Raw genomic sequence first — 16,412 nt, forward strand, 5'->3', positions numbered from 1 at the left:
CACCAAAGGTGGTTTCTATTTTTCTACTTGCATTTTTTACATGCTTTCGAACTGCTAGGTTGCCAGAAGCTGGGACAAGTAACAGGAGCTCACCCCGTTACATGGCACTAGGATTCAAACCGATTAACTGCCGACTTTCGATCAACAAGCTCAGCATCTTAGCCATTGAGCCACCGCATCCCTTCATTAAACAGGTAGTGGTTGACTTATGATCAGTCACTTAGCAATCATTAAAGGTTCTGACATATCTATCTTGGGGTTACAGATTTAAAATAACTTTAGACTTAGAATAACTTTATAGTCACTTTGAATGTACACTGATCGGCATACATTAAAATGAAATTTCGTTGCATGCAATTCTCAAAGGGCCACCACCTCCAATATACACTACATAAACAGGACAAAATAAATAAATCCAAAATTTTGCATATACCGTATTTTCCTGCGTATAAGACGACCGGGCGTATAAGACGACCCCCTACTTTTCCTGTTAAAATATAGGGTTTGGGCTATACTCGCCGTATAAGACTACCCCTCTTCCAACACACACCAAATAAAAATTAAAAAATATCAGATTTGATTTCAATATGGTATTTCATACCAGGTTTTTTTCCTGTCACCCTGTCCTGTCACCCATGCAGCCTTGACGAGATCGGCACAGCTGCCCCTCAATGTTGTCGGCACTCCTGTAGCGTCATCGGTCAGCGCTGGCAACTCAGATTCGGGAAGCTGTGCCGATCTCGTCAAGGCTGCATGCCGCTCAATGCTGGACCCAGCTGGTTGCTGAGCGGAGCTTCCCCCACCATCCCAGGCATCCAGGTGGATATTACCGATGCTCTGACTTCCCCAGCTGACCCCCAGTGATGGCGAGCCCCAGCTGTCCTGGGAAGTCGGAGCGTCGGTAATATCCACCTGGATGCCTGGGACAGTGGGGGAAGCTCCGCTCAGCAACCAGCTGGGTCCAGCATTGAGCGGCATGCAGCCTTGACGAGATTATTATATTATTATTATTATTATTATTATTATTATTATTATTATTATTATTATTATTATTATTATTATTATTATTATTATTATTATTATTATTATTCTCATTTATTCCTTTTCTTTCTCTGTTTTATAAGTTTTTTTTCGGGCTTGCCACATTCTTAAGGTGGAAGGAGGGAATAGATAGTGAGCATTATTTTGGCTAGGTGATCTTCCCTCCCGTGGGAACGGTGGCTGTCCTTGCTGAGAGCTGAAGGTGGAGTTTGAAGAGACTGGGCAATGTTGATTTTACTTTTATTGGGGAATGTGACTTTTGTGGGATGTTTCTAATTTTCAATATTATGTGGTGTAATTCCGGTTTGTGTCAGATCCGGAATTACAACAGTCTTTGCCAATTTGATGCCTACCTAAATAAAAGAAATTTGTTTTGGAAGATGGACTTTGCCTATTTCTTTTCTGAATGGGTTTCATCACTTGGAAACCTGACATTGGGAATCTGGCTGCCCCCCATTGACTTTGCTTGTCATAAGGTCACAGATGAGGATCACATGACCCCGAGACATTGCACACGTCATAAATATGAACCCAGTTGCCAAGGAGCTGGATTTTGATCCTGGGGATGCTGCAATGGTTGTAAGCAGTGGTGGGATTCAGCCAGTTTGCACTACTTCGGGAGAACCGGTTGTTAACTTTCTGAGCAATTTGGAAAACTGGTTGTTGGAAGAAATCATTAGGGCAGAGAACCGGTTGTTAAATTACTTGAATCCCACCACTGGTTGTAAGTGTGAAAAATGGTGATAAATCACATTTTTCAGGGCCATTATAACTTTGAACCGTCACTAAATAAAGGGTTGTAAGTTGAGGACTACCTGTACTTAAAATCAGGATTCAAAATTCTGAATCCTGTCTCCATGCGCCCCACCCCCAGTCAGCTGACTGCACTTCAGCTGCTTGGCAACCAGGCCAAAACTACGGTGTCCTGCATTCATATGATCAGTTTACAATTTTGCCCAACCTGGCATTTAGTCCCGGTTTTGGGTAAAACCATGTCCATAGTGAACAAATGGTTCATTTGACGACCGTTGTGATTCACTTAACGACATCCACCAAAAAAAGGTTGTAAAATTGGGTCAGGCACAGGACCAACCCACTTTAGAATAATTAGGATAATTAGAACTGCAGAAAAAATAGTTGCTACCAACCTGCCTTCCATTGAGGACTTGTATACTGCACGAGTCAAAAAGAGGGCTGTGAAAATATTTACAGACCCCTCATATCCTGGACATAAACTGCTTCAACTCCTACCCTCAAAATGACACTATAGAGCACTGCACACCAAAACAACTAGACACAAGAACAGTTTTTTCCCAAACGCCATCACTCTGCTAAACAAATAATTCCCTCAACACTGTCAAACTATTTACTAAGTCTGCACTACTATTAATCTTCTCATCTTCTCATCGTTCCCATCACTCATCTCCTCCTACTTATGACTGTAACCTTGTTGCTGGTATCCTTACGATTTATATTGATATTGTTTCCTGATTGCTTATTTGTAACCTATGACTATCATTAAGTGTTGTACCTTATGATTCTTGATAAACGTATCTTTTATTTTATGTACACTGAGAGCATATGCACCAAGACAAATTCCGTTTTTGTCCAATCACACTTGGCCAATAAAAATTCTATTCTATTCTATTCTTTTCTATTCTATTCTATTCTATTCCTTTACAACTGTCCTGATTTACAATCATGCTGGGCAAGCCTCTATTATCATCGTTTGTAATTTGAGGACTACCTGTATTTGGTGATTTTAACGCTGGGCACAACTGAGGCCCAGTTGGATGCATTTTGCACAAGGAAGCAAGTGGAAGATAATACATCATTTCAGGGATGGCCGAAACGTTACCTAAAAATCCACCAGAGGAATAGGAAAATAAAATGAATTCATTTGGGATTGTAGTCTGCTTTTCCCCAGTGGTTAGGTTGCTTCTCAGAACAGAACAGAATAATAGAGTTGGAAGGGGCCTTGGAGGTCTTCTAGTCCAACCACTTGTTCAAGCAGGAAACCCTATACCATTTCAGACAAGTGACTATCCAGTCTCTTCTTAAAAACCTCCAGTGTTGGAGCACCCACAATTTCTGGAGGCAGGTTGTTCCACTGGTTAATTGTCCTCACTGTTAGGAAATTTCTCTTTAGTTTTAGGTTGCTTCTCTCCTTGATTAGTTTCCATCCATTGCTTCTTGTCCTGCCTTCAGGTGTTTTGATATTCCCACGATATCCTTCAGTGTCCTGCTGAATAAAAATATTACCTGTGCGATGCCAGTGACTGAAATGGGGACTCCATGCCGGGTGTAAACTTTCTCACTCTTCACATTCAGGGTCAGAGTGTTAAGTGAGATCCTGTAAGAGTGGAAAGAAAAGGGTTAAAACACATACAAGCAACACATCCATGAAGTTTTAGATCTAAGAAACATGTCACCCTGTGTTTCTATCTATTAATGCAATGAGGGCAAAATAGGGCAAACTTGAATTCCACTTGTAATCCACAACACCCTATAAGATTAATGTTTGAAGGATGCCAATGTGGTTGAATGTCTCAGCATCCTACCAACCCTGACTGTTCTCGGAAGCTAAGCAGGGTCAGCCCTGGTTAGTTTTTTGGATGGGCAACTGAAATGAAACCAACAGGATACCATTGCTCATTGAAAAGACTAGTCCAACCTTGGTGAGATCCTGGATATCTTTAAATAGAGCCTCCACAGAAAGATTTACCTCTGGATCTGTTGTACGCACGGTATCACAAACACCCGGCCCCCAGCAATCATCACTGGGGGACTGCGGCAGAAACCTGGGGAAAGAGATAAAACAGTGCAGAATCTACCCAAGACAATCAGATCCCTCGATCAGCCCAGTCAATCAGATTCCTCGGTCAACTGTTCATTTTGGGTTTTTTTTTTTTTTTGATAACTGATAATAAAAAGCAAAAAGAGCTCAACAGAAAACCGTTTAGCAGGCACAGAAACTGGTCATTTCTTTGGGAAAATGAAGAAATATGGCCAATTAATGCAGGGGTCTCCAAACTTGGGAACTTTGAAGACTTACGGACTTCAACTCCCAGAATTCCATGCTGACTGGGAAATTCTCAGAGTTGAAGTCCGTAAGTCTTAAAAGTTGCCAAGTTTGGAGATCCCTGAATTAAAGGAATAGGAAACTGATTGTAATACAAGTAGTCCTCGATTTACAACTATTGGTTTAGTGACCGTTTTGAAGTTACAACGGCACTGAAAAAAGAGTGATCTAGAATAGAATAGTATAACAGAGTTGGAAGGGTCCTTGGAGGTCTTCTAGTCCAACCCTCTGCTTAGGCAGGAAACCCAATACCCTTTCAGACAAGTGGCTGTCCAGTCTCTTCTTAAAGACTTCCAATGTTGGCGCATTTACAACTTCTGGAGGCAAGTTATTCCACTGGTTAATTATTCTGTTAGGGAATTTTTCCTTAGTTCTAAGATGCTTCTCTCCTTGATTAGTTTCCACCCATTGCTTCTTGTCCTGCCTTCAGATGCTTTGGAGAATAGCTTGACTCCCTCTTCTTTGTGGCAGCCCCTGAGATATTGGAAGACTGCTATCATGTCTCCCCTAGTCCTTCTTTTCATCAAACTAGGCATACCCAATTCCAGCAACCATTCTTTATATGTTTTAACCTCCAGTCTCCATCTATGACTGATCCTCACAGTTACGACAGTTGCAGTATCCCCATGGTCATGTGATCAAAATTCAGGCACTTTGCAAGCGGCATGTAATTATGACAGTCGCAGCCTCCCAGAGGCTAACCTTCCCAGCCAGCTTCCAACAAGCAAAGTCAATGAGGGAAGCCGGATTTGCTTCATGACCACGTGATTCATTTAACAACTGCAGTTATTTGCTTAATAACTGCGGCATAAAAATTAGGCACAAGTCATATAAGAACAACCTCGCTTGGCAATGAGAATTCTGGTCCCTTTTGTGATCATAAGTCAAGGACTCTCTGTATTCTACAAAGAAGCACGGGGATTGGTGATCAAGACTATCCAATAGGGTATGATTTTGTTATAGATCTCCTTCATAAACTATTCCAAAGGAATAGTTTATGAAGTGAAACACTTTGGCTTCTGTTCCAAAAATCTGCTTTAGAAATGATCTTTAACACTCTTCAATAACTCTTTAAAGCAGCTGTGTCTTTTCCTAGGACTATACAGTTGCCCTATGCTGCACAGCCCTATTAATAAAAAGTTTGAGCCCATGCTTGTGCAGCCAAAATATGATTGTTAGGAAGCCGGCACAACCAGGGGGACAGCCCTTGATGGAAGAAATCCACTTTGTGAAAATAAAAGCACTGAATAGTTAAAAAGAGGAGAAAACGGTTTCTCCAAATGAAATAACTAAAGAGCCAACTTCATCTGAACAGCCCAAAGATGGTTGAATGTACAAAGCGATCCATGCGTTCTGGAACAGAGCAATCTGAAAGAAATCATGGCTATCTTGAACAAAAGTGTCAGGCCTGGAAGCCAACTTTTGCATTGGGCCTTCAGGCCTGCCACAATTACTATTGTGGGAAACTGGGAGGGGGGATTGTATGGAGCAAGGGTGATATGTAGTCATAATAACATTCTTTTCTCAGAGAGTCAAGGACATCTTGCCCTGCACCTGGAGGGGAGTGGCTGGGAGGCATCTCCAGCTGGGATGGTGCTTTGATTGGACCATGTGATGGACTTGTGGGTGCTGGGCAGGGGCTTGGACTTTCCTTTGGGTGGGGAAAACCTGGAAACTTTCAGATTCGGGTTTTCCCAGATGTACCAATATGACATCTCTAATAAAATGGAACTTTGAGGAAACTCAAGCCTTGGAGTCTTCTTTCGTTGGGGGTGTTACTTGGAACCCTGACATTAAGCATACTGCCACATTTTGTGGCCACCCTGAAGGCTGATCCGATTGGATAAGAAAGCTAAGAAAAAGGAACAAGAAATGGAGCACTTACCTGAGACAACCATGGCTTCATTGGGGCCACAGGTAAAGAACATCTTGACGCCTAGAGAGTCTGGAAAAGAAAAAGGAAACTGGATTTCAGAATAGCAGGGCTGGAAGCAGGCTGGAGCTCTTCTAATCCAACCCCTTGCTCAAATTGGAGACCTTATATCATTTCAGACAAATGGTTGTCCAATCTCTTAAAAATCTCCAGTGTTGGAGCACCTGTAACTTTTGAAGGCAAGCTGTTCCACTGATTAATTGTGCTCACTGTCAGAAAATTTCTCTTTATTTCTAGGTTTGTTCTCTTGGATAAGTTCCCACCCATTGCTTCTTGTCCCGCCTTCAGATGCTTTGGAGAATAAGTTGACTCCCTCTTCTTTGTGGCAGCCCCTGAGATATTGGATGGCTGCTATCATGTCACCCCTAGTCCATCTTTTCATTAAACCAGACATACCCAATTCCAGCAACCATTCTTTATATGTTTTAGCCTCCAGTCCCCTAATCTTCTTTGCTGCTCTTGTTTCATATCTTATTTAATATCTGGCCTTTCTGTTTCCCCTGTTGTGATAGGGAAATGAGGACCCAGTTTGTGGGGGCAATAAGCTGACTTTGTATAAAATAGAACACCGTTCAGGGGGCCCCAAAAAGCCCTACTAAGCAGGTATATACAAAAGTATGAAGGCTATTGCTTAATGCATTGTAAGCCGCCCTGAGTCTCCGGAGAAGGGCGGCATATATAAATCGAATGTATGAATGAATGAATGAATGAATGAATGAATGAATGAATAAATAAATAAATAAATAAATACATCCTGCTTGCATCAGGGTAGAACAATGTGAAGCCCTCCAGATGTTGCTGGATAGTGGGAGATGTCCAATAGTGGGAGATATAGTTTACTCCAGAACTAGAAGTTTTTTCATCCTCACTCAGAATTAAAATACACTACACCAGGGGTGAAATCTAAAATTTGTTACTACTGGTTCTGTGGGCGTGGCTTGGTGGTGGTGGGGTAATGTGACTGGGTGGGCGTGGCCAACCTTTTTTTTTTAACTTTGAAAAGCATTTTTTCTACAACCTCTTCCACCGAAGAGGTTGCAGAAAAAAATACTTTTAGAAGCCTCTGACGATCAGGCAACTCAGCTGGGATCACCAGAGGCTTTTAAAGGCATTTTTTTTCTTACAACCTCTTCGGCTGAAGAGGTTGCAGAAAAAATGCTTTTAGAAGCTTCTGACGATCCCAGCTGAGCCGCGCGATCATCAGAGGCTTTTTTTTTTTACTTTTAAAAGCATTTTTTCGGCTGAAGAGGTTGCAGGAAAAAATGCTTTTAAAAGTAAAAAAAAAAGCCTCTGATGATCGCGCGGCTCAGCTGGGCATGGGGGGGGGGCGCGCGCAGGGATTTTTGCTACCGGTTCTCTGAACCACCCGCCACCATTCCTACCAGATCGGGCGATCCGGTCCGAACCGGGAGCATTTCACCCCTGCACTACAGCCCTACGCAAATAATCTTTCCCCCATTCAAATTAAACCGCTTCAGACTAGGAATCTATTCAATGAACTACCTGATTGGCCCAGTGCCTAAATCTGCAGCCAAGCTTGCAATTCAAACAGATTCCTTAAAATCAACCCAACTTTGGACCCAGCACCAAAAGAACAGAGAATAACTGTGACTTGATGATAGAACACCAATTCTGCATGCAGAAAATCTCACATTCATTCCCAGTATCACCAATTAGAATTAAATTATGAAAAGATCCATGCTGGAAACACCAAAGAGTTAGTTCTTATGGACAAAGAATTCTTGATGAATCTACTGAAGGTAATGAAGCCACCGATGCCAACTAAACTGGTCACTGAGCTTGCTCCAACCCAGGGATTTTGGCAAGTTCCAAATATATGGATTCCATCTCCTGGAATGTCACACAGGCCACACATCTGGAAGTTGTCAAGATTGGGAAATCCTGGTGTAGCCGAAGCTGCTTGTTTCTATGAACATTCACACTACACCTTCCTTAACCTGGTGCTCTCCAGATGTGCTAAGGTCCATTCCCACAGTTTCTACATGAACTGGAGATGGAAGTCAAAAGATGGAAGTCACAAAGTCCAACATACCTGAAAGGCACCTAATCCAGAGAATCTCCTTCTAGATCACAAATCTGGCAACTTTTGAGTTCTGCTACTTAGGCATGTCTCTGGAATCCTCAGAGCTGAAATAACCAATTTTTTAAAAACAAAGCACAAGCAAGTGGATCAGAGTTTGTCCACTGCTCCTAAACTTCTATTGCAGGGATCTCCAAATTTGGCAACTTTATAAGGTTTTTGGATCTCAACTCCCAGAATTTCTCAGCCATGCTTGTGTTTCCTTAGTTGCCAAAGACTTCTAAGATGGTGGAGATGCTTGGAACTTGACTTTGGTCAATATGAAAAGGGACATATATACAAATTCCAAGTCTTACAGAGCTTTGAAGTTCATGATTTATTTATTTGTTTATTTATTAGTTCGATTTATATGCCGCCCTTCTCCGGAGACTCAGGGCGGCTTACAATGCATTAAGCAATAGCCTTCATACTTTTGTTTAGTAGGGCTTTTTGGCTCCCCCGAGCGGTGTTCTATTTTATACAAAGTCAGCTTATTGCTGTTCTGTCCCCGTCTCACACACGCACACAAACAGACAGCCGGAGGTTAAATAAACTGGCAGACAACCAATTCTTTCGATAAGAAGTTTGGCAGCAACTCAGTAGCTGCTTGCCAAGAACTTTACTCATAAACAAAATACACACAGTTAAGAATTGTCCAGTTTGTAAAATAAATCCAAGGCCGATAATGTTGTTTCCAAAGATGCAATGTGACTCGATAGTAGTTAGTTTTGTCCATCACAGAGTCTGAATGGCCACCTCACCCCCTTTTATACCCTGTGGGGTGTGGTCCAGTGACTCAGCTTAATCTCTGGCATGCCTTTTCTTCTGTTGCGCACACTTATCTCTGCGACGCTGCCGAGGATCCAGCCAAGACTCATTTCCCTCATCACTGTCCACCTGTGGCTGCGTGGACGTGCTTGGCCCCGGCCCTATCTCTTGCCCTTCGGCGGACACCGAAGGCATTGCCAGAGGAGGGTCCTGGAGAGGGAGGCCTTGCTAACTCCTCTCCTTCACTCTCGGAGTCCTCTCCTGCCGATGACACAGGCTCAGGTAACGGAGCCACAACAATTGCCCCCACAAACTGGGTCCTCATTTTATCTACCTCGAAAGGATGGAAGGCTGAGTCAACCTTGAGCCTGGTGAGAATTGAACTCGCAATAATTGCAGGCAGCTGGCAGCTAAGTACTACTTTTAACAGTAGTTTAGTCCTCTGTGCCACCAAGGCTCCTATGATTGACTTTTGGATTCATCTCCAAGAGAGGGCAAGGAAGTTATATAGCTATTTCAGAATTAGTGAGTGATCTCCACCCCAGGTCTGGTTAACTAAGTTTGCCTTTGAATTATCTAAACTTTCCAAAACACTTTTGAAGGCAGCCACACCTTCAACACCTTCCAGCCAATTACACATCCTGACACGAAACTGTGACAAAAGTCACAACGCATGTGCTTGGATGAAGAACATCATTCTACAAGAGCATTTGTTAATTGTTAACACAATAGATACTTGGGTCTAACACATAACCAAAGAGCAGTGATTCTCAACCTCCCTAACTTTTAAGATATGGACTTCAACTCCCAGAATTTCCCCAGCCAGCATGGCCATTGATTGCTAAGAATTCTGAGAGTTGAAGTCCACATATCTTAAGGTTGAGAAACCCTAATCTAAGCTTGTTTTGAAGGTCAGAAGGTTATTTTAGAATGTTGGATCGTTTTAGAATGTTGAATGTTACATAAAATACAGGTAGTCCTTGACTTACAACCATTCATTTAGTGACTATTCAAAGTTACAGTAGCAATGAAAAAAGTCACTTATAACCGGTTTTCACACTTACAACCATTGTATATCCCCATGGACACATGATCAAAATTTGGGTGCTGGGCAACTGGCATGTATTTCTGATAGTTGCACTATCCCCAGGTCATGTGATCAGCATGTCACCTTCTCACCTGGCTTCCGACGAAGAGAAGGGGGGGAAGCCAGGTTCGCTTAATGATGGTGTGATTCACTGAATAACTGCAGCAATTCACTTAACAGGGGCAAAAAGGTAATGAAATGGGCCACAACTCACTTCTTACTCAGCAACCAAAATCTTGGGCTCCATTATGGTCGTACGTTGAGGACTATCTGTAATGTACATTGCCTGGAGCTTTTGCAATGGGTGACATGCATTTAGACATAAAAAGGGAAGGTATCAAAGAGGTCACCTAGTCCAACCCCTTCTCAGGACAAGATTCTGTGAAAGGAATCCATCCAGCACCATTATTCTAAGCAGAGCATTTCAATGCTCAATAATGCCAATTCTTCCTAATTACTGATATTCATCCCTTTTAATTGCCACCCTCTGCTCCCCATCAAGTCTTGCTTCTGGCTGTATATTTTTTCTAAATATAATGTACATCAATCAATGGCAGAGACTATATTTTTCCTCCCTCTGGCAAAAAAACCCAACCCTGGAGCCATTTCCCACAGAAAGATGAAATTCTTTAGGCAATGCATTTAGCCACGGGGTGTTTAGATCAAAAGCAGAGCTTTTCTAAGGCGGGTAGAATCATGAGGACTAGTGAGTTATCTGTAATTCAAAATAAGCACCCACCCATACCCAAGGAGGAAGCTGATCCGGGAAATTTCCACACTACAGGAGGACAGCCCCACATCCTGTAGTGTGGAAATCTTCTACGGTAATACGAAGCTTTTTAAAAAAAATTTCCTAGGGGTTTATTAGCCCCGCGACGGTTTAATTAGGCTAATAATTTCGCTGAGGATACAAGCGCCGCTCTCTGAAAAAAAAGGCAGCAGCCCAAGGCCTGTTTTTATTATTCGTGTGTATTTTGCAAAAAGCGCAAAGGGGGAAAAGGATACGCTCCCCAACGGGAGTTGCGTGCAATCTTGAAACTGCCCGCTTCTCATCCGCCCGCTGCTCGTTGGCGCAAGGCACCCTCCCCGCCCGGGTCCCCGACGCCCAGGCCCTACCTGCCTTCCCAGGACCCGCTGCCTTCTGCTCCGAACAGGCACACACCCTTCCTGCCGACGCCTTTCCCGGCAGCCCTCGCTGGCTGCTCACTTTCGCTTTTCCACAAGCGCAGCCCCTGCTGGAGGCGGCCGGGCGGCGCAGGGGCGGCTAATGGCGGGAATTGGGGAGCAGCGTCGCCACCGCCGCCTCGCCCGCGCTCGCTTTGGGCCGGCAGGCAGAGTGGCTGCGTTCTCCGTCGGCCCTCACCTGGAGATCCATCTGGTGGCCGCCAAGGACAGGGGAGGCTGAGGGAGGCTGAAAAAGCGGGATGGGATGGAAGGAGAGGAGAGGAGAGAGGAAGGAAAGAAGGAAGGAAGGTAGAAGGGGAAGAAAAGAAGGGAGGGAGGGAGTAAAGAAGGGAGGGAGGGAGGGAGGAAGAAAGGCAGAAGGGGAATAGAATAGAATAGAATAGAATAGAATAGAATAGAATAGAATAGAATAGAATAGAATGAATAGAATAGAATGAATAGAAAAGAATAAAAAATAATGAATAGAATAGAATAAAAATAATGAATAGAATAGAATAGAAAAGAAAAGAATAAAAAATAATGAATAGAATAGAATAGAATTCTTTATTGGCCAAGTGTGATTGGACACACAAAGAATTTGCCTTGGTGTCTATGCTCTCGGTGTACCTAAAAGACAAGATAGGTTCGTCAAGAATCATAAGGTACAACACTTAATGATAGTCAGAGGGAACAAATAAGCAATCAAATCCTATTAGGAAACAGTCAATATAAATCTTAAGGATACCAGCAACAAGGTTACAGTCATACAGTCATAAGTGGGAAGAGAAGGAAAGAAGGGAGGGACTAAAGGGAGGGAGGGAGGAAGAAAGGAAGGCAGAAAGGGAAGGAAAGGAGGGAGGGAGGGAGGGAGGCCGAAGGGGAAGAAAAGGGAGGGAGGGAGGCAGAAGAGAAAGGGAGGGAGGGAGTGAGTGAGTAAAGAAGGAAGGAAGGAGAAGGGAGGCAGTAAAGGAAGGGAGGGAGGAAGAAAGGAAGGCAGAAAGGGAAGGAAAGAAGGGAGGGAGGGAGGCAGAGGGGAAGAAAAGAGGGAGGAAGGAAGGCAGAAGGAAGGAAAGAAGCGAGGGAGGGAGGGAGATGAAAAATGGAGTAAAGAAAAGGAAGAAGGAAAAGGAAAAGAGCTGGAGGAGGAACGGAATGAAAAGAAAGGAGTTAGAGGAAGAAGGAAGGAAGGAGAAAGGAGAAGACATGGAGAAGGAAGGATGGAAAAGAGAAAACAGCTCAAGAGGAAAAGGAAAGAGGGAGATGGAGATGGAAGGAGGGAGAGAGAGAGAGAGGAGAAGGGAAAAGAGATGAAGAAAGGAGCTTAAAGAATGCAAATGACCAGCTGTCTGCAAGGAATATAAATCCTTCCATTCCCCACCATCCAGTTAGAGCTGAAGAAGCTTCTTGGATGAGAAGTGAAACGTCTTCAAAGAAAAAACCAGAAAGTCCAGTTGCCTCTTGAGAAAGCACCTTTGGGACACAATGCAAAAATGTCCTTATTTTCTCCATCATCCCCAGGGCGTGTTCTCTCCAACCCACTAGTGGTACCTTTTGGTCATTGATAGCTGCAAGGTAAAAATGTAAAAATTGTCGTCTCCTCCCACCCCTCCTGCACTGCTGAAGGACAGTCCCCAAATGTTTTCAATCTCTGGGGCTTTGAATGACTGGGGAATTCTTGAAAAAGACCAAAGAGCTGTTTCTGCCTGGTTTCGAACCAGGGACCTTTCGCGTGTTAGGCGAACGTGATAACCACTACACTACAGAAACTCCTTTGAAAGGAAAAGTCACTCCCTGACCAGGAATTGAATCCAGCTGTGGGCAGTGCAGTGCTGAATCCTTAACCACTAGACCACCAGGGAATCCTATGTTAGACCAATTGCCATAATTTCCAACAGGGGTGAGGAATTACTGAGATTGAATTTCATTGCAATCTGGGAAATGCTACTTTGAATGAGTTCAACGTTTGCAAAATGCTTTGCAAACAGCGTTTCTTTTTAAAATCCAGAGGCAGATGACAACGCACTTTGCAGCCAGTAGATGGCACGCACAGATCAGCTAAGGCAGATGGGAGCACATATAATAGTATGCCACCTGGTGATTGTAAAGTATATGGTGACCTATCAACCAATCAGAATAGAGCTGAAATAGAGCTTGGAAGTCTTCTAGTCCAAAAGTGGGATATAATCAAGATCCCCTGAAGTGTTAATATCACCTTATAATGCCTTGGTAAGACCACCTTGGAATACCTGCATTCAGTTTTGGTTGCCACGATGTAAAAAAGATATGGAGACTCTAGAAAGAGTGCAGAGAAGAGCAACAAAGATGATTAGGGGACTGGAGGCTAAAACATATGAAGAACGGTTGCTGGAATTGGGTATGTCTGATTTAATGAAAAGAAGGACTAGGGGTGACGTGATAGCAGTGTTCCGATATCTCAGGGGCTGCCACAAAGAAGAGGGAGTCAAGCTAGTCTCCAAAACACCTGAGGGCAGAACAAGAAGCAATGGGTGGAAACTAACCAAGGAGAGAAGCAACCTAGAACTAAGGAGAAATTTCCTGACAGTGAGAACAATTAATCAGTGGAACAACTGGTCTCCAGAAGTTGTGGTTGCTCCAACATTGGAAGTTTTTAAAAAGAGGTTGGACAATCATTTGTCTGAAAGGTTATAAGGTTTCCTGCCTGAGCAGGGGGTTGGACTAGAAGTCCTCCAAGGTCCCTTCCAACTCTGTTATTGTGTTATTCTAACCCCATCCTGAAGCAAAAGACCCTATAATATTTCAGACAAGTGACTGTCCAGTCTCTTCTTAAAAACCTCCAGTGGTGAAGCACCCACGACTTCTGTTGGCAAGTTCTTCCACTGGTTAATTGTCCTCACTGTTGGGAAGTTTCTGCTCAATTCCAGGTTGCTTCTCTCCTTGATTAGTTTCCATCCGTTGTTTCTTGTCCTGCCCTCCTAGTGTTTTGGAAAATAAATTGACCCCTCCTCTTTGTGGCAGCCCCTCAAATACTGGAACAGGGCTATCATGTCCACCCCATGTCCTTGTTTTCTCTAGACTGGCCATACCCAATTCCTGCAACGGTGCCTCCTACGTTTTAGCTTCTGGATTACGAATTTTGTCCATTATGTACCGTGAGAGGCAAAAAGTCAACCTCCTCAGAATCTCAGAAACTCAAGTTACTCGGACTACAGTATTTGGATTTCTTGACAGAAATGCAGCGGGGTTTGCCGTGGCCTTCTTTCGAAATATTAGTTTGCTTCCCTAGCCTGTTCTGTAATCCTGGGATTTCCTTGGGATCTCCCATTCATGTGCTAACAATCACAAGTAGGAACTGTGGAAGCAGATTAACAGAGCCTCCTTCTGCTAGAGATTTGAAAAGAAGTCATTGCAGTACATTTGCAATGCAATCTGGAGGATGTTACTCTCAAGAAGGCTTAGCTATTAGTCATATTTCCTTGTTTCACAGAAAACTGCACGCAAGATGCAAGTGTGTTAGTGCCACATCATATATGGTACGTAATTCAGATTTGCCAGCTTGGCACCACCTAAAAGTTGGATGACCTCAAAATTCAAGCATACCAAAACCAGGATTTGGGACACCTCAATACTTGGGTTCATATTGGTGTTGGAAGATTGAAAATTACGAATTGCATATGGTTGAGAAATAATACCTTGATAGAATTATTCATTCCTGTATAATATTGGAGGATGAGAAGGTGGCTTAAGGAGTGAGGCTCCAGTGAGTAAGTGGTAGTATTTCTGCATATCCTTCCACCTCTTCCCTCCACCGTCCCTGAGGCATGACATCATATTCTCTGTCTTGATGAGCGTGTCCTCACCTGCAGAGGATAGTAATTTTATGCTGTTAAGTAATTCGGAGAGCCAGTTTGCTCTAATGCAGAGGTCAGCAACCTGCAGCTCTGGAGCCGCATGTGGCTCTTTCATCCCTCTGCTGCGGCTCCCTGTTGCTGGTCAGCTCCACAATTGATAGGGCTTTCGATTAGGACAGGTAGAGGAAAAAGGATGCCGCGCTAGGAGGAGACTATGATGGGGGAACCATCCGGTCGGCTCCAGAATTGAATGGGGGCTTCCGGTTAGGACCTTTGTGGCTCTTTGAGTGTTTAAGGTTGCTGACCCCTGCTCTAGTGTGAATGAATCAGGTTAGAAACCAGGAGTTGTGAGTTCTAGTCCCGCAATAGGTATGAAAGCCAGCTGGGTGACTTTGAGCCAATCACCAAGAGATGGTGAGTTCTAGTTCCGCCTTAGGCATGAAAGCCAACTGGGTGACTTTGAGTCAATCTATCTGAAGCTTGGCTCCTTCACTGAGAGAACAGCCACCAAAAACTAATGGATCTATAAAAGTGTGTAGAAGAGTTTTATCTTCTGATTCTTGGGCTACCTAGGTTACCCTCGTATGAAGAATATTACAATTGGTCCTTCCGGTGTCATAAAGAAAAAAACTTCTATTAATATCCTCTCCTTTCTTTCCGTTTGATTCCTTTTCCTGCTTTTCTCTGGTTCTCAGAAGTAAAGAACCTGTGATCTTCCAGATATATATATATATTTTTATTTGATTTATATGCCGCCCTTCTCCGGAGACTCAGGGCGGCTTACAGTGCGTTAAGCAATAGCCTTCATTCTTTTGTATGTTTTATACAAAGTCAGCTTATTGCCCCCACAAACTGGGTCCTCATTTCACCTACCTTAGAAAGGATGGAAGGCTGAGTCAACCTTGAGCCTTGGAGAGATTCGAACCAGCAGAAATTGCAGGCAGCTGTGTTAATTACAGGGTGCACTAAACCCCTGTACTATCAAGGCTCTATTACTAAAACTACAGAACCTGGAAACCACAAACAGCTTGGCGAGCAGTGGGGGATGCTGGGTCTTGTAGTTGAAAAAAATCTGAATGGATTACATTTGGGATAAGGGTTAAACTCTGTTGAGTGGCTCAGACTTAGGGGACGGCGTTAGCTGGGCTGCAAATCCCTTATCACTCAGACATTTTAGACTAAAAATAATAATTCTTTTCAGAATAATGTGAGAGGTTTTACTTATGCTGTTACAAATGGTAAAGAGGGAATGAAAAGACTGCAGATTTTCCAGGCATGTGGGTAAGGGGACAGGATTCTATGCCGTTTCCTGTTGATTAAATACAGTACTTAAAAGAAACTCTGGGATTTCCCTGAGCAATGTTACACTAAGATGCAGTGGCGCTAAAATTATCCTAAGCCTAAGCAAAATTCGGGAGGGTAATCAG

The 16,412-nt window shown here is 43.4% G+C and overlaps 1 protein-coding gene and 1 non-coding gene across 6 annotated transcripts in view; both read right to left on the minus strand.

The window, feature by feature from the left end:
• FLOT1 (flotillin 1) overlaps window positions 1-11,572 on the minus strand; it is a 28,888-nt gene extending 17,316 nt beyond the window's left edge. The window contains exons 1-4 of one of the 5 annotated variants that reach the window (XM_034421571.3): window positions 11,108-11,572; window positions 6,009-6,068; window positions 3,767-3,842; window positions 3,304-3,394 (exon numbers count right to left, since the gene is read on the minus strand). In XM_034421571.3, coding sequence (XP_034277462.1) covers window positions 3,304-3,394; window positions 3,767-3,842; window positions 6,009-6,051 — 210 coding nt within the window. In that variant the 5' untranslated portion in view covers window positions 6,052-6,068; window positions 11,108-11,572. Of the gene's footprint in view, window positions 1-3,303; window positions 3,395-3,766; window positions 3,843-6,008; window positions 6,069-10,205; window positions 10,371-11,107 lie in introns of those variants that run through there. The other 4 variants (XM_034421570.3, XM_087888124.1, XM_087888126.1 and 1 more) reach the window with 4 other exon arrangements.
• Window positions 11,573-12,849: 1,277 nt separating this feature from the next.
• On the minus strand, window positions 12,850-12,922 carry TRNAV-AAC (transfer RNA valine (anticodon AAC)). Its single transcript has one exon. It is a non-coding gene; the product is annotated as a tRNA-Val (tRNA).
• Window positions 12,923-16,412: the final 3,490 nt, after the last annotated feature.

This window comes from Pantherophis guttatus, chromosome 2 (genome assembly GCF_059756535.1).
Source record: "Pantherophis guttatus breed Tessera chromosome 2, ASM5975653v1, whole genome shotgun sequence".
Taxonomy (NCBI): Eukaryota; Metazoa; Chordata; class Lepidosauria; order Squamata; family Colubridae; genus Pantherophis; species Pantherophis guttatus.